General features: G+C 39.1%; 1 protein-coding gene across 1 annotated transcript in view; it reads right to left on the bottom strand.

Annotated features, from left to right (window-relative positions):
* The window catches only part of Kcnh5 (potassium voltage-gated channel subfamily H member 5), a 285334-nt gene that overhangs the window by 210141 nt on the left and 49679 nt on the right, over positions 1–25514 (bottom strand). Inside the window, exons 5-6 of the mRNA XM_076921998.1 lie at positions 24457–24572; positions 19867–20259 (exon numbers count right to left, since the gene is read on the bottom strand). Coding sequence (XP_076778113.1) covers positions 19867–20259; positions 24457–24572 — 509 coding nt within the window. The remainder of the gene's footprint in view (positions 1–19866; positions 20260–24456; positions 24573–25514) is intronic.

Raw genomic sequence — 25514 nt, 5'->3', positions numbered from 1 at the left:
GTCTATGAAGATGTTACAGCTCAGCACAGTCATCTTCTCCTCAGAGATACCGTCCCTTTCCTATCTAGACCAAGTCATTTTGAAGGTAACTAAACATTTTCATCATTATGTTTGTATGGTTGTCTGGGCCCATCATATTTTGTCCATTCTTTTACCTACAGGACATCCTGTAGTATTTTGGCACATAGTAGACACTCAAATATTTGTCAAAAATAGTACACTAACTAAAGAAGAAAATAATAAGTATATGTCTCTCATAATAATTTCTAACTCCTCCAGCATTGATATTGTAATAAATAATTAATAGATATTTAATTTTTGCAGGTAGACTATGTCAGACAAATGGATAGAAATCACAAAACAACAAGCTCTGTGTCTTAAGTACTGGGATCTTATTCTAAATAGATTTTATACATGAGTGACTACATAGTCCATTTCCATTTCCTTTTGCAGAGTGCAATTTGAAGACTGAGAGAAAATTGCAAACTCCATTTGTTATGTGAACCTCTAACCCAGATAACAAGTTCTATTACCTCCTTTCTATTGAGAACTGTCTTCTCTGACTCATGCTACCGAGAGCTCCATAGGGAAATACTCCTAATTACTTCAAGCATTAGCAGCATCCTTCAGTAGGAGATCTGAATTTAAATGACTTGTGCATGACACCTGCTTTAGCCAGTTTGTATTCTTACTGAATCACAATAATTTGCATAGATAGATAGATAGATAGATAGACAGATAGATAGACAAAAAGTTAAAAGGAGGGATGTTTCTATTTAGCACCAATAATTTACTAACTTTTTTTTAATGCTTTTCATTAAAGAAGAGGCTTCTTTCTTTTCTTTTCTTTTCTTTTTTTTTTTAAATAATCATTGAGTCAATAGAAAATACAAGGCTGATCAAAATATGAAACATAAAAAGAGGTATGTTAACTAAAATCTCTACTTTCTCCAAACATTATGTTTACAATCAAACAAAGTTGGAGGACACTTGGAATTCCTTCTTGTATAAATTTTATAGCCTTTATAATCAAATCTAAACTCTGTAACACAGTCTGTGTTCGTCCCGCTCCCCAGTCTCAATCTCCAGCTGCCTCCTGCTCTCTGTACTCCGTTTGTAGAGGACTTCTTTTCTTCCTTCGCTTAGTGGATCGTCAAGCTCACTGTCTAAAACAGTGTCTCTAACCTACCACCTGCTTCTTTTGCCTGACAAGTTTCTACTCATCTTTCAGGTCTAAGCTTAAGCATCATTGCTTTAGAGACCTCTGTTAGCTATTCCTTTCTTCAAAGAAGCTGGGACTCTTGCTTTATAGCACTGATAATTAGTCCAAGAAATGCTGGCAGAATAAAGTAACAGGCAATGAAATCTGAAACAGAAAAAATGCTAAAGCAATTGCAATTAACTATGTAAACCAATGAGGGGGGGGGGGACATTAAGTATATGTGCCTATTAGTTTTTACCCACTTGTCACAAACTAGAATTACGAGGGAAGAGGGAGCCTCAAATGAGGAATTGTCTCCATTGGGTTGCCCTGGAGTTGAGTCTGTGAAGCATTTTCCTGATTGATAGGAGATGGCTCAGACCAGGTGGAAGAGAGCATCCCTGGCCAGATGGCCCCGAGTTGCATAGGAAAGAAAGCTGAGCAAGCCATGGACAGCAAGTGAGTAAATGGCTTTCTACCATGGTTCCTACTTGAGTTCATGCCCTGACTTGACTGTGACATGAAAGCATAAAGCAAATAAATCCTTTTATCTCAGTTTGCTCTGGGTCAGTGTTTTACCTCAGCAATGAAGAGGAAAACTAGGACAGTGAATGACCCAGAGTTTTCCAGGGAAGCAGAACCAATAGGAGATCTACAGATAGAAGCAGAAACAGAAACAGTATAAAGAGAGAAAAAATACAGATGGATAAGGTATCACATCAATCACAAGGGATGTAGACAGCCATAAAGAGACCCCTATTTATATCTATGTCAAAAAAGAGATTTGAGAAATCAGCTCACATAATTATAAGGGTTTCACAAGCCCAGGTGTTAGCATCAGCAAAGCAAAGTTCCAGGAGAACCAATAGCATAATTAAATCCAAATCTGAGGACCAAGAATCAGAGCTGTTTTATTAGTCTTCATCTCTAAACAAGACAAAATGAGATGAAAGACCAAGTTAAATAATAAAACAGGAGAGAACAAAAAAGACCAAGAGGAAGGAGAAGAAAAAGAAGGAAGAAAGGGAGGAGGAAGAGGGAGAAGAGGAGGAAGAGGAGAGGGAAAGGGAGGAGGAGGAAAAGGAATTCCTCTTTTTTCCATCTTTGTACCATTTGGGTTCTTAACTTACTGAAAGAGACCCATCCACCTAGGGGAAAGTGATTTATTCTATCAAATACACTAACTTATCTAGAGCTACAAAACAACAGCAACAACAACACAAACAAACAAACCCAAGGACTAGAGAGAAGAGGAAAACCTTGAGGACAACACTGAGTGAGTCAGATTTTTAATGGAACAGTTAAGTGAAGGTCTGCAAATGCTGCCCAGCGCGAGAACTTCAGAGTGAGCAGCCATGTTTTCTAAAGCAATTTTCTAATAATTTTATTGACAATGTATGTTCATGCCTTTGTATGGGCTGTAATTAAAATTATATCAGTGTCAAACAAGACAAATAAATGTGGTCAGAAAGTAACTCCGTGTTTACTTGAGCCCATTCTAATCCCAACTTCTCCCTATCCAACCCCATCAGACCTTTACTCATTAGTTAACCTCACGATGTTAGACCTGCCCAGCTAACATTAGAATTGGCTGTATACTGAGCAGTAGCCTCCGTAGTCATTTTGATCTAAGACCATATTTTACTTTCTAAGCCACCATTTTTTTTACTATGCTCCAAAACAATGTCATCCTTATATTTAAACTGCCTATCAAAAAGTTACAAGAAAAATCTTTTCTTAACAGCTACATTTAACCAGAACATACTTTCCTACATGGTTCAACTTCTAAGCATTCAAGTCATTATCTACATAATATATACATATATACTGTTTAAATTTTTTATTTTGTTCACTGTGTTTTTCTCTCACCAGAATATAAACTAACCAAGATGGCCTTAACGTGATTAACCTTTAGGCAGGCCTCATCTCAATCCCAAGCCTCTCCTTAGAGCATTTACCATCGAAAGCATCCAGTGAAACGTTCTTTCTCTAGTTCTTTAATATGTAAAAGAACCCCTCACCAGTTTTATAAACCGCAAATTACTTGATCAAGGATTTGGGGACTATTTCTCAAGACATACTCATAAAAAAAGAAAGCCCTCCTTATTAATCAGACTCTAGGCCCAACTTTGATAAGCACCAGTTAACAAGCACAGGTGGCCTAATCCCGCTGACCAACCTTCCCAGGATTTGTCTCAGCAAATTGACTTTATTCTCCTACCTCCATTGCAACAATCTCTCTCCAATAGTCCTGCATCAAGAAGTCTTTGTTTTTATTGATAATGTTTGATACAATTTCTCTTAACTACTTCTATGAAGACAGGAGGATTTGCAAGCTCACCCACTGCAAGATTCCCATCACTTAAAGTTAAAAGGGAACTTATTATACAATTGGGTGCATGTTGGTGAATGAAATAAATGAGAGGTGTCTTTCTTTTTGCACCTAAATGATAACTTTGATAGAAAAAAATTAAATCCTCCTTGGGTCATGCTTATGTATTTCTAAATGACCATCACATCTCTAAAGTCAGTTTAAACAGTTATTATTCACTATACATACCAGAAACACAATCAATGTTAGTGGTATAAACCTATCATCTATGCTAACATAGATATTATATATCTCTTAAAATATATAATCAGTTTTTGCCAACATAGACAATGTCATTAATTAGACATATTGCTATTAACTTCAATGTTTAGATTTGATTTATTTATTTATTTATTTATTTATTTTGGTTTTTTCAAGACAGGGTTTTTTTGTGTAGTCCTGGCTATCCTGGAACTCACTCTGTAGACCAGGCTGGCCTCGAACTCAGAAATCCACCTGCCTCTGCCTCCCAAGTGCTGGGATTAAAGGTATGTGCCACCACTGCCCGGCCAATGTTTAGATTTTAATACTGAACATAAAAAAACAACAGAAACTAAAATTCAAAACGATACATTAGTTACATGTATAGTTAATCTAAAATCTTGTAATTATGTGAAAATAATTGCCCAGTTGCTGGTATCTATACCTCCTCAGGAACAATGGAAGAGGGAGGGGGCTCACAAGCCCCACTCCTGATGGGGAGCTACCGATAATAAGTGGTTTCTGGAGGAAGAAGAATCGTTTCTTTAAGGGCATGACTCTTAGTAGGCTGACCACACTCCAGTGGATGGCACCACAGCCATGAGTATAAGAGTAATACAAATTGGATTCCTTGGATTACTAAAATAAAATATAATTTTAAAAAAGAGATGGTGAAGAGGAGGCATGGGGTTGATTTCAGGGGTGTTAGCGGAAGAGTAAATGGCAAATGCAATTAAAATACATTGTGTGCAATTCTCAAAGAATTAATAAAAATACTATTAACAAGTATAGAACAAGTATAACAGCTATAAAATCACACAAGCTTTTGAGGAAGGCCATTCAAAACAATATAATTCCTCCATGCAACAATAAGAGTATCTGAAGAGAGCTAATGTTTAACTGGTACACTGACCAATATTGGTTGGGTCAGGCATGACAACAGTACATCATTGTGTTCCCAGCACTCAGAAGCTTGAGGAAGAAAGATTATTAAACCTAGGCAAACTTAGGATGCACGGTGAATCTGAACTAGCCTAAAATATGTAGTCAATTCAAAGCTAGCGTGAGCTACATAAAGAGAACCTGGAAAGAAGGGAAGAGGGAGCAGGAGAAAGCGAGAGAATGGGGAGGGGAGGAGAAAAGAAAAATGCAGTCAGAAAGAGGAGGACGAAAGCAAAGGGGAGAAGAAGGCAGGCACTCCCCCCAAAAAGCACAAAATAAAATACGTATCTGTGCTCACAGTACTGGCCAGCTAGCCTTGTCAACTCACAAGATTGCCATAGTTACCATCCAGCTCAGAAAGTGTGCAAGATAGCAATCACTGCTCATTGCTAAGACACGCCTCTTCTGTAGTGGTTGACCTCATAGTAATCTGTGGAATCTGTCCTTGTGCCCCTTCTTCCCACAACAGACAAGTCATATATGAAAAAGGAACACTAGAGCTACCTTGACTTAAAGGCAGGAGATTTAAAACTGCCCTCCCCCAAGCATTCCATTGGACATATAACTGAATTTATGTCCCTCTCAACTAGCAAGACTTTATCCCCTACCGCTGTATCTACGAAAGTGGCCCTATTTTCCAAGAACTTCCTGCCCCAAATTCTTGTTTTCCTGTTATTACACATTTCCAAAGGCCCATAACTCATCAGGAGAGAACATCAGCAGACAGCCTGTTCTCGTAAGATCCTTTCATCTCTCTGATTCAAAACTCACATCTTGGAACTGTGTCTATCTCAGCAGTAGAGCTCATGCCCGGCATACACAAAGCCTGAAATCATTCCCTGTGGCCAAAAATACATAATCATCTCACTTTGCTGCCGCCACTCATGCTCAACCATTGCATCACCTCTTTAAGCCTTACCCAACTTAGTAGAGTACCACATCCTGCCCCAGCTTAGAAACTCCAACCCTGCAGCACAATTGCACTTCTCAATAGTTCTGTCCTTGTTTCTCCTTCTAGTGACACAGCCCAAACTTCATAAGGTAAGGTTCTCCCTTACTTTTGATCAGTAATAATGTCGATTCTGCTTTGTCTTTTTGGGTAGGTTGTTAGTGATTTGGGAACATGCAACTATTGAGTCTAATGATTAGCTAGCGTACCAAACCCTTTAATAGCAAATAGCCCCAGGATGTTTATTTACATCCCAAATGTTGCCCTCATTCCTGGTCCCCCCACACACACACAATTCTTCCCCCATCTCCCTATTTCTTCTGAGAGGGTGCTCCTCCCCCGGCATTCCCTCTACCCCGAAGCATCATGTCTCTACAGGATTAGGTGCCCCCTCTTCCACTGAGACCAGAAAAGGCAGCTCTCTGCTACGTATGTGCTGGAACCAGCCCAAGTATGCTCTTTGGTTGGTGGCTCAGTCTCTGGGAGCTCACCAGGCTGACCCTTCTTTTTAACCTCCTTTTTACTCCCAAGGAACACAGATGAATTTCCTTCATTGACCCCTAGAGTGACAAAGGAAGAGAGTTTACCAAAGTCATACTCTCATGAAGAAAGGGAAGTGGTTTATTCACTCTTCACAATGTCTGATAAACAAAACTTTTCCTTTTTTGCTTTTTAAGGTAGGATCTCACTGTGCTGCTGACTGCCCTGGAACTCCCTGTGGAGAGCAAGCTTTCCTCAGATTCAGAGATCTGCTTGCCTGTCCCCACCTCCCCATCCTCCTCCCCCTCCTCCTACTCCCTCTTGTCTTCCTCCCCCTCCTTCTACTCCCCCTTGTCGTCCTCCCCCTCCTCCTCCTCTCCTTCTACTCCCCCTCTCCTCCTCCCCCTCCTCCTCCCCTCCTCTTCCTCCCCCTCCTTTTCCTCCCCCTTGTCTTCCTCCCCCTCCTCTTCTTCCCCCTCCTACCCCCTCCTCCTCCCATCCTCTTCCTCCCCCTCCTCTTCCTCCCCCTCCTCTTCCTCCCCCTCCTCTTCTTCCCCCTCCTATTCCTCCCCCTCCTCTTCCTCCCCCTCCTCTTCCTCCCCCTCCTCTTCCTCCCCCTCCTCTTCCTCACCCTTGTCTTCCTCACCCTTGTCTTACTCCCCCTTGTCTTACTCCCCCTTGTCTTCCTCCCCCTCCTCCTCCCTTCCTCCTCCTCCCCTCTTACTCCCCCTTGTCTTCCTCCCCCTCCTCCTCCTCCTCCTCCTTCCCCTCTTCTTCCTCTCTCTTCCTCCTCCTCCTCCTCCTCACCTCTGCCTCTGCCTCTGCCTCTGCCTCTGCCTCTGCCTCTGCCTCTGCCTCTGCCTCTGCCTCTGCCTCTGCCTCTGCCTCTGCCTCTGCCTCTGCCTCTGCCTCTGCCTCTGCCTCTGCCTCTGCCTCTGCCTCTGCCTCTGCCTCTGCCTCTGCCTCCCAGAAGTGCTAGGATTAAATTTGTGCACCACCACACCCAGTTTTAACAACACTTTTTAAGGATGAAGGCAGCAGTGACCAAGGTGAACATACTCCTGTGTATGGCTGTACATTATGAGGATGAAGTAGCATCAAGGAACTAAGTGAAGGTGGGTAGTTCTTCCCACTAGGTCCATAGAGGAAAAAATTCTCCAGCATGGGAATGATGCTGTACAAAAAGATGGAAACAACTTCTACACAAGCATGCACATGGGCAAAGAACAATTTCCACACACAGCGTGCAAGCAGCAGTGTATTCCAGCTTTTTTTTTCTTTGCCCTTATTTTAGAACCATGCCCCAAAGCTCAAAGACAGGAAGCATTCATCATGAATGAAGATCAGAGCAGACAAAAGTGTCTTCTTATGTAAGCAGAAAAATCAAATAAAGGCACCTCATTACTTGTTATTTTCTATTCTCTCCAAGCTAATTCCCTCAGCGGACAGACTGCTTTGTCTCAGTGGAAAATTCATGCAAAATAATATGGGCCTGAAACATGTTCAATTTCAAATATAAGAAGAATGTTTATCATTAAGTCTGTGTATTACCCAACCAGTAAACACAAGGAATAGAATCCAAATTCCACCACACTCCAATTTGGAACCCAAGGCTGACTCTACCCTTCAAACCTTTTCTACCCTCTGACCCATCTTTTATCAGTAAGATTGATTGCTTAAAAGTCATTTTTCTCTCAAACCAGAATTTGGGAGCTTTTCCATTCTGAGACTGTACTCATAATCACCGTTTACTAGATGCCCTGCAATGGTTTGTATGCTCAGTAAGAAGTCCTACCTACACCCCAAAGTAATCAATCACTAAACATACATGGAGGAATGGCAGATCTGACCAATCAAACTGGAACATTTCCTGCCTGTGAAGAGAAGCCTATGCATAGGATGGAACTGATCAGAGATGTGAACACAGTGTCCAAAAGGCAAGGGATCCCTTTTTATCTATGAGAGATTTCCTCCTGACCCTACATTTCTATTAGTAACAAGAGATGGATAATTCAAGCAAACCATAAAAACCATAAAAACCATAAAACCCCAGCAGAACAGCAACAATGTAAAAACTAAATGACACTTAGGTAGGAATTGAAAATGCAAGATGTTCAGTTGGAAAGAGTCTCTACCTTGGGCAAGCAAAAGACCTGCCTTCCATACCTTCAGAAGCTAGCAGAGTGCCTAACCCTTCATAGTTTAAAGATCTCTGTACAATTTCAATTCTTCACAGAAGTAGAAGATCACAGTGGGGGAACCATGCATCCATTACTCATCAAAATATAAATATAAAATACAAATCATTATTGCAACACTTATGGTTGTTAAAAGCAGCAGAAATGAAGCAATGTGGATAATAATGGGATTATGCTGGACTAGAAATCAGTCTCTAGAGTAATCTCTCAATACTGGAAAATTAAATAGCGTATTTGGAAATATCATCTATGCCAAAGGAAAATTTGAAAGAGGAATTAAGCCTATTTTGAGGTATCTGAGAATGAAAGAACAGCCAAAACCATGCATGGATCACAAAACCATGTATGCATGGTGATCACTCAGAGAAAAGTACCATGCTTTAACAGAAGAAAGATTCCAGTGCCACTTTTCCAAACTGTCACCTTAAGCTAAAAATGCAAGAGCAAATTAAGTCACAAATAAAGAATATATATATATATATATATATATATATATATATATATATATATATATTGTGCATAACTCTATGGCAATAAACTTTATAATTTTAAGGAGATGAGAAAATTTTTGAATGATATCATCTGCTAAAACCCACATAAGAAGTAGACCAGCTAAATATGAATCTATCAGTTAAATACAATTAATGAACAATAAGAACCTCTAAATTGAGAAGGCATCATGCCGAGATGGGTTCAGCACTGAATTCTCTCAGACATTCAGGAAAGAAACTGCTCCAGCTCTCTATAACATCCAGAAGATAAAAGCAGAGAGAATCCTGCAGAGAATACTCCTGGCATGTCCTGAGACCAGCATTACGACAACACCGCTAAAGAGATTTTAGGAAAACTATAGACTAATGTCTCTTGTAGATATAAATGCAAAACCCTAAACAATACACTGAGAAATTGGATCTAACAATGTAAAATCACTCACTGTGACTAAGTAGAATTATGTCAAGATTGCAAAGCTGATTCAAACTTTGAAAGCCAAACAACATATCAAAGAAAGGGGATTGGCGTGATCATATCAATGAGTGTAGAAAACACCTGTGACAAAATCAGCAAACTAAGAATATTTGCATGCCTTCAATTAAAAATGACTATCTAAAGAAAGACTTATAACAAACATCATACCCAACCGTGGAAAGCTTTCCACTAAGATCAGGAACAAGATATATGTGCCTCTCCTCTCTATGCTTTTGCGTGATGTCATAATAGAAATCCCGACTAATTCAATAAGATAGGAAAAGGGAAAAAACAGTACATTATTTGAGAAGTGAAAGAAATAAAGTTAATATCAAATAGCTAAATATACTCCTGGCCACCATACATTCCTACCTCTAGCACTCACAAAGCAGAGACAACAAATCTCTGTTTGCAACAAGATGGCTAGCTAGACTAGTCAAAGAAGCTTCTGAGCCAAACAAAAAGATGGGACTCTTCTTCAAAATATAAAGTGGAAAGAAGTAGAGAATGACACCCAATGACAATCTCTAGCTGCCACAAACATGCTCACACACAAGCACATACATATGCATGCATGCCTGCATGTACATGTATGCCTGCACATTTGTGAGCATGCATAAACACATATGCCACATACACATAAAAGGATAGAACAATGAAGATTTATTTCATGTTTTTGGATAGTAACACTCAATATAACATTCATACTAATTCTTCCTTATTTGAGCTATTAATAAAAACATTTCAATTAACATTTCAGCAAATTTTTAGTGGATATAAACAAAGTAATTCTGAAATTTATATGGAGAAGTAATACAAAATACCAAGCATACTTGAAGAATAAGAACAAAGCCAAAGGATGGATTGATGCTACCTCATTATAAGGCTTACTGTAAAGCAACAGCAGTCAAGAAAGCATGGGCTTGGTAAAAGACTAGACAAACAGATTAATGCAGAAGGACACATAACCTAGAAATACATAACTCATAACCCACATACAACTTTTACAAAGGAACAAAGTAGAACATTGTAACTGTTTTTCAGCAAATGGTAGTAGAGCAAGAACAACGTGCACATTCATATGCAAAGCCATGAAAAAGAAAGCACATGGTCATAGTCAATAAAAAAAAAAAAAAAGAAAGCATAAAGCTTCAGAGGGGACAGGATAACATAGATGCCTCGGTTCATTTTCTGTTGCTAACACAAAACAACACACTGAGTATTTTACAGAGAAAGGTTATTTGAGTTCATGCTTCTAGCCCACACTTAAAGTGACATAGTTTATGAACTTTATCTTGCTAGAAATCCTAAGGCAATGAAAGGCATCACCAGGCAAAAGCCAGGAAACATATGAGAGACCTATCCCAGTGGGTGCTGATTACAGGCTATGAAATGTCTTAAGGCTGAAAGTAGCTATGGTGTCATCCATTGGGAAATAGCAAAAAGGGGTGAATACTTCTCAGAACTTTAGATAGCCTTGTCTGCTACAAAATTCATGTAGAAGCATATTCCTCAATGCATCAATGTTAAGAAAGGATAACTAAGGGGAAGCATTTAGTCCCCGAGTGCTCCATCTCATGAATAATTATTGTCACATATGTAAGCCAGTGTCTCCCACCTTCTGCCATGTAAGACACTGCAATAAGACCCTCACGACCCCCATGCTAGCCCCTTTGCCCCCTGCTTCTAACCACTGGAACCAAAAAGGAAAACTCTGGTACTTACAATTTACCAATCTGTTTGAAACAGCAAGCAAGGTCACTAACTTAGTAAGTTAAATTAATATGCCAATCTATAAAATCCCTGTCAAAGTTCCAATACCATTTCTCAAAGAAACAGAAAAACAATCTTAAAATTCATAGTAAGGCACAAAGGATTCTGATAAGAAAAGCAATCCTAAAGACAAAGAACAATGCTAGAGGTGCCACCGTTCTGATTTCAAATGAAACTATAGAACCATAGTCAAAATATCATAGGGGCCCTTATATAAAATTGGAGATGTAGATTAATGGAACACAGTAAAGGATTCATATATAAACCAGCATAGCTACAGCCCTATAATTTTTTTATTCTTGAGATTATAATACAATTACAATATTTCTCCCTTTTTTTCTCCCACAAAACCCTCCTACATACTCCTCATTTCTCTTCTTCAAACTCATGACCTTTTTAAAAATTGTTTGTGTGTGTGTGTGTGTGTGTGTGTGTGTGTGTGTGTGTGTGTGTTTCTACATATAATCCATTCAGTCCGTATAATGTTTCTTGTATGTATGTTTTCAGGGATGAATAACCATTTGGCACTGGACAACCAATTGATGTGCTGTTCCCTGGGGAGACCATCTTTCCTGTTTCCAGATTTCTGTTGCCTATTGTTCTTTGGGTAGGTTGAGGCCTCATGGGCTTTTCCCATCCAGTTTGCCATGTTCATTGCTGACATCCTTGTTTGGCTTGTATTTGGGCAGTCATGTTGGTGGGATGTGTGTAGATTTTTTATGATGTTACTAGGAGACACACTCTCATGGTAGACTCTATGATCCTCTAGTTCTTTTGCAGTGCAGAAGATGAAACCATATGATTTGTGACAAAGATACAAAAAAAAAAAACAAAAAAAAAACAAAAAAAAAAAAACAAAAAAAAAAAAAACCACATCGGCAAGAAGAGCCTCTTTAGCAACCAGTGTTAGAAAAAGCTGAATCTCCATTTATAGAAGAATGAACCAGATCCCTACCTCTTACCCTATTCAAAACTCAACTCCAGATACAGCAAAGCCATCAATAATTGAGTTGAAACATGAAAACTGCTAAAGAAAAATCAGGTAAAGTGCCTCGATTCACGTATAAACAAGGACTTTCCTAATAAAGTTCCAGGTACTCAATGAATAAAGCCAACAATTAACAAATGGAACCTCAAAACAAAAAACTTCTGCTCAGAATATAAAAAATTTAATACACGGAAGAGGTCAAGTACTGGATGGAGCAAATCTTGGGTAGCTGTATATATAACTAGAGACTAGCACTGGGAACACACACACACACACACACACACACAAAGCTAAACAAGAAGAAATCAGTAAGTCTGCTAATAAAACAAACAAGTTTCAAAGGATGAAGAACAAGTAACCAATAAACATTTGAAAAATATCCAGCCTCATTAGCCATTAGGGAAATAGCAGTTAGAACAACGCTGCGGTTCATGCCATCCTGCATGGAATGGCAGTCATGAAAATATAAGTAACAACAAATACTATGAGGGTGTGGACAAAAGAAAAACTTTTCACTCTGCTGGTGAAATAAAAAGTAGTCAACCCATTATGGAAACCAGTATGAAGTTTCCTCAATAAAATAAAAATATATCTCCTGTATGATCAAACTAGACCCAAATGTTCAGCATGCCACAGAGAAACTTGTACATAAATGTTCATTCCATCATCACTATTCACAGTGTCAAGTTATAAAATCAGCACAGATGCCCAACCACGGAGGACCGGATGAAGAAAATTTGGTGTATGCATACATGAAATGTGTTCCAGCTACAAAAAAACAAAGCAATATCCTTTAGGGAAAACTAGAGGCGTTGGAAATAGCCAGAAACTTAATTGAACCATCTCATAAAGAGAAATATTGCATGTTTCCTATTATTTGTGCTTCCTATATTTTATATACATACATAAAATTGTGCATGTTCACAGGATATGAAAGTAGAAACAAACTGTCTAGGAAAATAAGGAGAACTAGTGGGGAAGGAAAGAGGCAGAGGGAGAAGTATTCAGTATACAATGTACACCTGTGCAAAAGGTGACCTCATACAGCTCAGTGCCATGTACAGTGATTACTAGAAGTGAACGGTAGAAGAAATAACAGAAAAACTACATTCCACACCTTCCTAATCCTCCCATTTTTGCCTTCAGTGATCTATTTTAATTTAAAACATGATAGCAAGTCAATTGTTTAAATGATGATATCTATCATGACTATTCTTGGATCTGAAGTGCCAAAGGGGACAGAGGGGCTCTAGTCTGACAAAACTCATTAACATCTACAAGTACAATTACCCTCTTCTGGATTCTCAATATTTATTATTATAACTAGAGGTAAAAAATATCACAATTTTAAATGTATGAGTAACGTGTGTGTGTGTGTGTGTGTGTATCACTTTGACAAGCATAATTATGGACAAATAATAATTCAGACACTGTTTCAAAAGACTTTTTTCAGAAATTAAAACTCTTACCAACTTCCACTTAACTGTTACTGATTCATCTTTTTTCCCTGCAGCATCTGTGTGTAAGTAATCATTTTTCTAATGCTGCTTTGCTCTGACTCATTTTTCAGGCTTACCACGTAGCCATCTCCCCACTATCATCTCATCCCTCTAAGCTCCCTTGCTACTGACCAGCCCATTGTCTGTGGGCCCAATCTTTCTTTATGTACTTTACACATCAAATTCCCTGAGATTTCCCCAAATCAAGTTCTCTAGACCCCCTACTGATGTAAGTGCACACTACAAATGAGCTAGATTCTACTCTTAGGACTCATGAGAGAATAGTTTTAATCCTCCATTTCATGATTTCTAGAACATATATATTCCTTATTCTCAGAACAAAAACTTTATGTAATAGAGTCTTTCTGTCTTTCTTGCCTCATAGCTTTCTCTAAAAAACATGTATCCATCCGGCTCACAAGTTGCTAGTAAATCAAATTATCTTCAGAGAGAATAGCAAGGATCTTGATAATAGAGTGATATTAAGCTGCCTTAAGTTATTCTGTGCACGTACAGGAATGAAGGATTAACATGTAATTCCCAGACTTATAGTCTCTCGTATTCCCTAGTCCCTACTTGCTGGTGTGGTTCCTCTTCCATTTCTACATCATCGTAGAAATCACCAAGAGTTAATAAAACCACATTGCTTCATGCCATTGGTACGCATCTATGCACTGATGAAGTACCAGAGGTACATTCACCACCTCAGGATTTACAATGAAACTATACACAGGAAACCCAACAAATAAAGTAACAACAGCCTCTCAGACTGGTAGAATTTTCCAAGTAAAACTTATTAGTGTCTTTTCACACTTAGTCCTTGAAACCGCCTTGTAAGAACCTCACAGCAAGACTGAGGAAGAGCTACCCTGTCATAATAAAGCATGTGTGTGCTAGGCAGAAGAGTCCAGGTCATCCAAAGACTAACAATAAAACTGAAATAACTTTAACCATATTAACGCACATGGATGCACACAAGTGGAGATGAAATATGAAGGTATTAATTAGAAGTGTTGAGATGGATGCAAGGAAACCTTTCTGGAAAAGAAAGCTGGATATTATGTAATGAATGGTTAACAAAGAGCCAACTCTTCAAGAACTAAATCAGGAAGATGCTAAGAATGCAGTAAATAGCACACAAAGAAATAAGTGGATGGACATGTAGATTGTATTGACAATGAGGAGGAAGAATAACATAATTAAAGGAGAGAGCTAAGAACAATGTGGTACCAAAGTATAGTTTATTCAATTTAAATAAAGTGAAGAAGGGCTGGAAAGATGGCTCAACGGTTAAGAGCATATGTTGCTTTTGCAGAGGACCCAAGTTTAATTCCCAGCCTCTACATGGTGGCTCACAACCACCTACAATACCAGTATATGCAGGCAAAATACTCAGTCACATAAAATAGCAAAATAAATAGATGTTTAAAATTATGAAGAAGATGGACAGAAGTCCTTGTGTTATGTGGGAGAAAGGTAAGGAGACTCTCACAGACTTTTGGTATTTAAGTCAGTCGCAGATATGAAAATACAAGAATCATGGATTAGCAGAGATATATAATCAGCCCGTTAGAAAGGGTCCAATGTATTGAAGGAAACTCAGTCCATACAGTAGAGGATAAAATATCAAGAAGGCAACACAAAAAGAAAAGAGAAAAAAAAATATGAAACATGGAAAATACAATGCTCTAAATAAGTCAGAATGCATTTAATCACAGTAAATATGAATGAATTAAGCTACACAGTGTGACATCTCTCCACATCTATCTAGTCTTTATAAAATATACATTGAATATAATAATCTACAATTACAGAACATTAATATAGCAATGTACATGCCAAGTGCACGTGAGTGATACAGAAGCAAATTAGCTGCATTAGTGTCAAGCAAAAAAGGCAGCATTAAGGTCAAAGAGAGTTAAAAAATACTGATAAAGCCAGAGACTGCAGCAGCGGGATGATGGCTTAGAAAGCAGCTTAGAATAAAGAAGGAAATTACAGGGCTTGTTCAACACATTAAACAAAAAGTGCTCCAGAAGGGAGAAAACAAATAAAAACAGAAATAAGGGAGATTCATCATAAAAAGAAATCATTACAGAAGAATTCATGATTTTTGAGATCAAAGAAGGCCATTCCATCACTATCTATGAAAATGTATGAAAGAGGCCCTATTCTAAGACACGTTATCAGCCAGTGTCTAAACCTTGTGGTGCAGGAGATACATTAAGCCTCTACAAAGAGAAAACAAATCATGTGCAAAGGATCAGAAACTACAATGATTTCAAGTTTCTTACTTGAAACTATTGAAAGGTAGAGCATAGTCATATTATATCTTCTAAACCCCGAAGGAAAATTATCTCAAGGCAAGAAAATTCAACAGCTAGCCAAACTCTTGAACAGGAAAGATGGTGAAGAGACATTTGTTTAAGTCCATGATGTTGAATAATTATATCTTGCATTAGTACAGTGAGAAGACATTTAATCAAGGAGTGGAAACTTGAGGATTAAACACCTGATCGTAACTACATAAAAATGACCAACCTTTAGGGGAAACAGAAAGGATGGAGAAAAAAAGGTAACCACAGGATGCTGGACACCTCAGTGATGGCGAGTCTGTTGGCTATTAACGTGTTGGCAATGTTTATTGAACCAAAGGGATGAGCCACCTTTCCAAGAATAAGTTGATGGCAATGGAGCAGGTAGAAAAGGAGTCTGAAATCTCAGATTCCAGGATGAGAAGGCAAAGATGAAGCCAAAAGCTGAACACCCTGAAGAAAAGTAGACAACTGTGTTCCACGGTAGCATGGGAATAAATTGTAATAAATAAATAAATCACATAAACAATTTAAATCCTTTCCTCTAGAGATTATTCTTTTTCAAATAAGGTATTGCTTACTGTTCTTCGTGGAGACTTTACCTATTTTTACTCCCTTGACCAATGTGTGACAATGCCACACTGCACAATTCTTTGTCTGTCTGGGTCCTGGAAGGAACAGATGCCAAGCCAGAGTCATCGTGCAAGAATCTGACTACAATAAATGTCTGGAGGATATAGAGGATGAAGGATAGGAAGTTGTGGTGAAACCTCTAGACACTACAGAGATCTGGCATCAATCAAAACATTAACAGGAAAATTGGCAAAGAAGAGTTCAAAATATACCACAAAAAGAGAGGTGGCCAGAATGAAAGTCACCCAACTACATATGCATGCAAGGTGCAATCACAATGGATGGAAAGGAAAAACCATGAATTTGACAGAAAGTGAACAAGGGGATAAGGAAGGGTTTGGAGGGAAAAGGGGAAAGGAGAAATGTTATAATTAAAACACAATCTGAAAAGTAAACAATCAACAACAAAACTAAATTGTCCCACAATCCCTTTATAGATGGACCTCCATACTCAGTGACAGGCTGAGAGCACCTTTGGGAAATGTGTCTTCAACATGACAGTACATCAGACCATAACACAGCCACCTTCAAACAACTGTGTTTAGTGGTGTGTTGTCTGATTTTAGCAACTGACTGAACAGAGTTAAAGAGAAAGGGCTTGATCTCCTCCTCATTTGTAGCTTTTCATGGTGTATGAATCCACACTGGCCAGCTTCAAGAGACCAAGGTGACACCTCTGAATTCTGGGCTTGAAATCAATGGGAACAACTGGCTTTCCATGTCAGAGCTTGGCCAGGGACATTTTTGACTGCACACTGCACAGTGAAGAGAGATGTGAGAAGCAGACCTCCTCAGCTTCCACACTCAACAGCCTGGTGTTATTTTAATGCATCCCTGACCTTTCAGGGCTATAACTGAAAATGGTATCTCAGAGTAGGCTACTCTTCACTGTCTTCAGGATGCATGAGGTCGTGTCTTTTAAAGTAGTTCTATGTCAGTATATTATGACACAATCAAGCTTATAATCATAGACACATTTCATTAGTATGGAATTTATCTTCTTATGCTCTTTTCTGAGAATTGAATTGCACTTTTGACTTCCTTATCAAGTGGCAAAACATAAACACTTAAGGTGTGCATATTGCTCTGAGTTACACACACATTATGGAATAACTAAATATAGCTAATTGATACATGTACTGTCTCAATCCACATTATTTTTGTGGTGAGTACATTTAGGCCCTGCTATGGTTTTCATGGGGATAATTTCTCAGAGACTTATATTTAAGGGCTTCTTCCTCAGAGCTAAACGTCAAGGCTTTTGGAGATAGGGCCTAAGGAAAGCCTGTAAGCCATCTGGGAGTGTGGTCTTACAATGGCTTGTGGGGCCCTGCCTATACTGTACCCTCTCTGTATATTTCTGATGTAAGATGTGCCACCACATGCTCACATCAATTTTTTTTTATAAGAATCTTGTTTTTGAACCTTCAAAACTATGAGCTTACTGCCTTCATAAGTAATCTGTCTAGGTATTTTGTTATAGTAATGCAAGTCTGACTACTGGACATCCCCACTCTCTTTCATCAACCCACTCTTTCAGCACTTTTTAAGAATAGAGTATATTTCTAATCATGTCGTTATGTGGCACAATTGATCTTTTGAGCTCACCTCTTCTGAATGAATGAAATTTTGTAGTCTTAGCTCTACATCTTCCCAAATCTCCTCCAATACCCAGGGCTCTACCTCACTATTCTTCCCTACTTATGTAAAATCAACTTCATTCAAATCCCCACATGACTGATTGTTTCATTAAAAATGTTACGCCTATGTTCTAAGTTAGGTAAACCATAATATGCTCATGTAATAATCTATGTGGGAAATGGAGTACTGCTTATGGTCTTTTATCCTATGATTGACATTTTCAGAGTTAGTCCTCCTAATTATCTCTAGAAAATAAGCTTGAAAGAAACATAAACATACTTTTAATAGCTTGATATATGTAGAATCTAAAATTGAAGAACTGATATCATTCATTGATTTCCCATAATTCTAAAGTAATGGCTATGTGTACACTGTCAAAATTTTTTTTAAAAAAAAGGCAACATTTAACTTGGGGAAGGTAAGTTTAAATATCAATGTAGTTGATAGAGAAAGAAAATTTATGGAAAAGTCAACAAAGAAAAGGTTCAGTCTACTGCCAACACACAGAGAGCCACAACAGTACTTTCCGAGTAAGTGATCGAATGGGGACACTGTAGGTCTTTAGGGAAAGCAACATGGTAACATTATCATTGTTAAAACATTTTAATAACAGATCCTTTATCCTGCCTGACCTAAGTTTTATTATTAGTTGCATCCTCCCAGCTTAGTGCAGTAATTTGTAGTCATCCATCCTTAACTTAGAGGAAGATGTGAATGAAGGGATCCTTTCAGGTAGGACACATTTTAAATATTCCTATTCTCACAAACACCATAGAACAGAAACTTGAGTGAGGCCAGATTTCAGAAGTCATCACATACACTTCTACCTATAACTGTATTTATAATGAATTGAAAACAAAAGCAGAAATCAAAATTGCAAAAGTTCGAAAACTGCTGTTCAAAATCTGTTGGTCTTTAGGTTAACTCTTAAAACAGCTACCATGTGTGACTTGGTAAAAAAGTCACAAGGTTTGTAAAGACATGATTTTCAAAGCTGCTATCTTTCAGAGAAAATGTATTTTTATTGGATATTTTATTTATTTACATTTCAGATGTTATCCCCTTTCCCTGTTCGCCCCCTCCAGAAACCCCCTATCCCATTCCTCCTCCTGTTTCTATGAAGGTGTGCCCTCACCCACTCTGTTGGTTGGTATTGTTGCTTTTCCCATGGGGCTGAAAACCCCTTCAGCCCCTTCGGTCTTCTCTCTAACGTCTGTATTTTTGTGCCCTAAACCCATCACCTGGCTTGTGAACTACATTTAACTCCAAGTGCGCCATTGTTTTGTCCTCTCCAATGAAGCTTCTCTCCCTCCTCTCCCTGCTCCTCCTCCTGCTTTTCTTCCTCCCTCTTCCTGCCCTTCCTACTACTCCTCCCCTTTCTGCTCCTTCCCCTGCACTACTGTTCCTTCCTCCTGCTCCTCCTCCTGCCTTTTCCTCCTGTCTTCCTCCAATCACATCTTTCAACCATAGCCATTTTCCTAGCAATTCACCTTCAGCCAAAAATCATGGAGAAAACAAGGGGACAAGTTAATTTAAGGAAATCAATTATAATTTATGGCACATGCTTAATAATATAGGGGTGGGGGTGGGGTGGGAGGTTGCAAAAGAAACTGAAAAAGTCAATTTATCATCCGTGCAATCCTTATAACTCTACTGTTTTCAAAACCTCTGATCTCCAATACTCCAAAACCAAAACCAAAAACACTTACCTCATCCACATTTTCAAAGGCATTGATGATGTCGTAAGGTAAACAAGACAGCAGATCAATCACGAACCAAGTCTTCAGATAGTTCATCCGGATGAGCTTCGGGTCAGAAATGACCTCTCCACCCGGCCCCACAAAAGTCGTGTGAAAGTTTAAAACGATGTCAACCAGAAAAATAACGTCCACCACACTGTCCAGCACCAGCCAGGCGATATTGTTCTGCTTCGTTTTGAAAGAAACATTGTAAGGAACCATGATGGCGGTGTAGAAGGTAAGAATTAAAATCACCCAATCCCAAGTAGTTTTAAAAGCACAATAGTGTAAGATGATGTGTGGCGGCGTCTTTGGCGCTTCTTGTTTGTACTGAGGAAGGATGTCTGATCCCAGCTGAAGAACCTAAAAGAGAGCAACAGTGTATATAAACAGTTGGGACGCCTCTGAAGACAGATATGACTGCACATGTGCTGGGTGCTCAAACCACAGACCGAGTCACATGATTGTCAGTTTTAGGCCAATCATTCTTTATCATTTCCTCTCCTTTTACCAAACTGCCCCAAAGTTTGCTCAAAGGACACATAATGTGGGTGCAACTACTCCACAGTTGATCTAATCACTACTGGTCCATCCCCCTGGCTCTCCAATGGCCAACCTTAACCCATAGCACAGCACCTCAGATGCTCCAGCCTATGCACTGGGTAAGCCTGACAAGAACCACATGACTTTCACTGTTCCACAGTTACTTGGATGGCTGACATCATTCGTTGTTCACGCCTATTAAGCACCTTAGGAAACACACCTTTGCTTCTAATGGTCTCCCTGAACCCCAGGGCCTCACTGTTGGCTCAGCAAGGGTCCTGGTGGCTATCAGGACAGAATAGGGGAGTAGTACAACCTATTTTCCCCTTTTCTCTCTAAAATCGGAATGTAAAATGAGCATTGTGTTTCTTGTCCAGTGCAACCTTCCTTTGGAAAATAAAATAAAATACTAAATACCAGGTTTAGCTCTTTAACAAATGAAAACTATCAGTGCAAGTTTATACAAACCTTAATTTACTCTGTGGAGTCTAATTCAAGGAAGAGAAGGAGAAAAGCAGATGACCCCAGCAAGGACCAAAGGTGGAAACCTCAAGACAGGACTTAGATTGCCTGCTGGAATCTGGGAACTGTGAAAGAAGTTGAGGAAGCATATCCAAAATTTCCATCTCTTACATAATGCCATTAAGGGTAACATGAGTGCCAAAGAGTGTAGCAATGGGGTTTCTTAACTAACTTATTTAATCACTATTCAGTGCTTCTAGGGAAAAAAAAAAGAATCCAGGAGGGAGGAGTCAACGAGATAAATGCATCAAAAATTTGAATGTATGAATAAACAAAAGTAAGCATTAGCATATAGTTCTAAGGTTTATTCCATAACACACACACACACACACACACACACACACACACACACACATGAGCAAGTGCGTTTGCATATTAATATACCTTTTGAAGTTTGGAAGAATATTCTAAAATTTCTCATATATCAAGCTTACTTAGAAAACTAAGTATCTTACTATTTTCAATATTAAAAATGCTACTAGTATTTTCTTTGGTTGTATATCATACTTATGATTTTTAACTTGGGGCTGTGAGCACCATTTTAAGGCTATTTTATGTATTTACCCACATTCTCAGAGCCCCAAGTATATTTTACCCCTAAGGTCTTAAATTACTTATAAGCATTTATCCTAGCAGGAAAGTGGGCACCATGTTGAGATGGAGTGCCTGATGTAAAAACCCTCACGTAATTATGGCTTCTCTCTTACCTTCCAACCACCATCACCTCCAGTTCTACTTGGAGAGGAGAGATGGAAAATGTGTCCTTTGCCATCATCTGTATCTTCACCTTCTCTGGTTACATCTCTAGTGGCGTCCAGTGTGTTTTAAATATGGCTCACACTAGAATCTTCTGAGAAGGTTTTGTGACGTGCGGTGTACTTGCACCTAGACTCCCATCCCCAAGAATCATGGCACGGGCCTTAAGTAGGTTTTGAGAAAGCCCGTATTTTATCTTTTCCAAGTGATGAGTGTAAGAGCTTACATACTATCTTTTTCTTCTTTTTCCATTTCAGTCCTAGCTTGTCAGACAGGATTAGCAAAGAAAAGGGGCCCCAGAGATTCCAGATGAAGGGGAGCAAGAAGAGGAGGAGGAAAGGAAGGGAATAGAGGGAGAGAGGCCAGCAGAGAAGTGGGGAAAGGATAGAACAACAGAAAATGATGCACACCTGTTGGGATTTGACCTCCGACACAGACAGCCAGGTCTTCTACCCAAGCTCTGCACTGTCTCCTCTTTGAGGCAGTGAGTAGCAGTTCTGTCCACCAGCATCCTTTCTCTTAGAACGGTGTGAGAATACAATTACATTTCTACATTTGATTTTGCATCTACACTGTTTCCACCTGAAGATCTAAGCGCTACCTGTTCTAAGGCAGTCTGGCCCGCTGACAGAGAGGAGACGGTATTTATCTCTACCCAACATAAGCTAAAGGCAATCAGTTGGATGCTGGTGCATGTGGACAATTTATTAACTGCTTTCGTGGGGGCAGAGTTTATGTATTTTTCAACCTAGGATCCACTCTGAATTTAGATCAGCTGGAAAGGAAATCCAATTTATGTGTCTTGGAAAAGTGAAAATTCCTGAGGAAACTGTCTTGAGTAAATACCTTAGTATTTTAGTATAACAAAAAGACAACACTCCCGAGCCCACTTGGTCTTTCTTTTGGGTGTGGTTTAGGAAATCCAAGGGCACACTCCCTCAGCTCCCCAGCGACATGGAAGGAATCTCAGTTGAAAGTCTGGCAACTTCTGCCTTCTCTAAAGCAGCAAACCTCAAACCTGATAGAGAGCAGTTTTGTGTTAGACTTGGTTTTATGAATCCCAATTCACTGACTGATAAAAAAAAAAATCAAAAGTCAAAAACAAAAGAAAAGGGAAAGTCAGATAAAAAGAATGAGAGTGAAAAACTCTCTGAAATGACCGTGCAATGTTGGGACGAAATGAAGATGCTCACAGGAGAAACATCCTGGAGTGGTTGTAGTTCAGCGGGGATGCCCCCTCCTCCAGGCCCCTTTCCTCTAGTTGGGTAGTGGAGGGAAGATGATCTGAACATAAGGTGGAGATAGGGGCCAGCAGGAAGCCTGCTTAGAAAACCTCAGCACATGCAGAAGGAAGGAAGGCCATAGGCTGGGCTGAGCAAAGGAACTGAACACTTTAGGAGGAAAGGAAGGAAACTTCAAAGAAAGCAGGACTTGGTAAAGAGCACTGTTGAACTTGGCATGGAGCACCATTGAAAAGGAAACTCAATAGTGAGCCAGCTGCGGGCTGCCTTTGTTCTGTATAAACAGAATTACTTAATATTGTATCCGTATCCTATTTAAGCTGGCTATACCACAAAGTTTTCTGCCTTCTCCATGATAACAGCTATTTAGGAAAAAAAGAAAGAAAGAAAATAAGAAAGGAAGAAAGGAGGGAAGGAAGGAAGGAAGGAAGGAAGGAAGGAAGGAAGGAAGGAAGGAAGGAAGGAAGGAAGGAGAAAAAGAAAACCTGTAATAGGTCTCTGTTAGTTATGAGCTAAGAAAAACTCCTGAACTCTAAATTCAAGAAATAGGCTTTATTTCCCAGCCCTCTCTAAACCACAGTTGGTATTTATAGCTAATTAAGATATGCCTCAGCTCATCTTTCTCTAGCAATGTAAATCAATGAACATATGGGTTTAATGGTGTCTTTCTCCTCCTTACTAAGTTAATTCCCAACATTTTACAAATGAAGCAAGCATTGTTTGATTGGATCTCTCTCTCTCTCTCTCTCTCTCTCTCTCTCTCTCTCTCTCTCTTTCTTTCTCTCTCTGAGATAGTTGGGGTTGTGGTTATGCTATGACACACATGTGGAGGTCGAAGGAAATCTGCAGAAGTCAGTTCCCTTTTTCCACCACATGGATTCCAGAAATAGAATTCAGGATGGCAGACTCACCAGCAAGCACCTTCACCTACTGAACATTATCACTGTCCCTGACTCTTCCTTGTTTCCTGCATTCACCACTCTCCCTAGGCACAACCTCACACTTGTAACTGATCCTAGAGTCCCAAGTCTAGATTAACACTATGTCTTAAGTTCTTTATCAGTTTCCTATGCCGAGTTTTCACTTCTTAGTACCAGACTATTTCTTATTCATCTTTCCATTCTTCATAGAAATCCAACTACAGTAGAAACCCTCGATTAATGTCTTACACACACACACACACACACACACACACACACACACACACACGAATGAATGAATGAATGAATGCTCTGTCCCATTTGTTCAATTAAATCATACACTCTCTAAGCATCACCTAATATAACTACATTTCCATGTAAAAGTTAGTGAGAACAAAAAGAAATATTTCAAATTTCTATGGTTCTACAAATAAATAGATAGGTAGATAGGTAGGTAGGTAGGTAGATAGATAGATAGATAGATAGATAGTCACCTAGCAATTATGCTTATATTGAGTAATTTGGGGAAAAGTGAATCAACACCACTACCTTGAAAATAAAGTCCTTCTCATACTTACTTCAGCTAGTCTTGAATGTTTGTGGACTGTCTCTGTTTTGTTCATTGGTGTAAGCTGCTGTAAAACACTCCGGCTATTTGTCAAAGCCCGTGTCAATCGGGCAAATTTTGTCCAACCTTCAAAAGATGCAGAGAGAGTTTTGGTTATTCATATACAATGAACTGGAGATGAATCCTCTCAGAATATCAAAGGATTGCAGCCAACCACATGCTAACCAGAAAAACTGAGAAGTGCCAGTTTTGTTCCTAAGTAAACGCCCATCATATATTTGAAGTGTGACTAAAATGCTGTACATTCTAATATTTGTGGCACTTTGTAACATTTGTACCTTTCTCAGATCTATTATGTAGTCCCTGTAGTCAAGACAGATACAAAAAAAAAAAAAAAACTCTGCTCCTGCTTGCTTTATATGGGTTTGTTAAGGAAAAATAGCTGCCTAGCCAGCAACTCCTTTCTCAGTGCCCCATGCATCTGTGTGTTCCAAGTCCCTAGATCTCACCAATAGAATGTGAGCAAAGACATGATGCCACACCTCTATCTCTATTTCAAAAGCAAGTTGGTACCAAGGGGCTCCTCTCCCTTCTACCAGCTGGGTGCAAATGGCAAGGCCTGAGGGGAAGACAAAGCCACTAGATCGCTGTACACAGGATGCCAACCAGGGCCACTTGCTTGGATTATTATATGAACAAGAAATATGCTTCTCCTGTGTCAAATCAATTTTGTTCCTTATTAATAAAAAATAATACATTAAAAATTACTACATTATTGTTTGTTAGAGGGGCTACTACCACCTTAATGAAAACAGTTCTTCCATGCATTGTACACAGAGATGTACAGGAAGAAGCTCAGTTCCAACCACTCTCCCATATTATGGTTCTTATCACACATTCTACCTTCCTTGTAGCATAACAAATGTCATTTCTCTCATTAACAACTGCAGTGATATCTGAAAAGTTATGCTTGGGATATCTAAAGACATAATCATATTTTCTGAAAGAGAAGTTGCTTTTGGGGGAAAAAAAGGAATGTGAATTTAATGGGAAGGAAATTTCTTCTGG

This window comes from Arvicanthis niloticus, chromosome 23 (assembly GCF_011762505.2).
Source record: "Arvicanthis niloticus isolate mArvNil1 chromosome 23, mArvNil1.pat.X, whole genome shotgun sequence".
NCBI lineage: Eukaryota > Metazoa > Chordata > Mammalia > Rodentia > Muridae > Arvicanthis > Arvicanthis niloticus.
The sequence above is the reverse complement of the archived record's forward strand: the minus strand, read 5'-3'. Positions and strand labels throughout refer to the sequence as shown.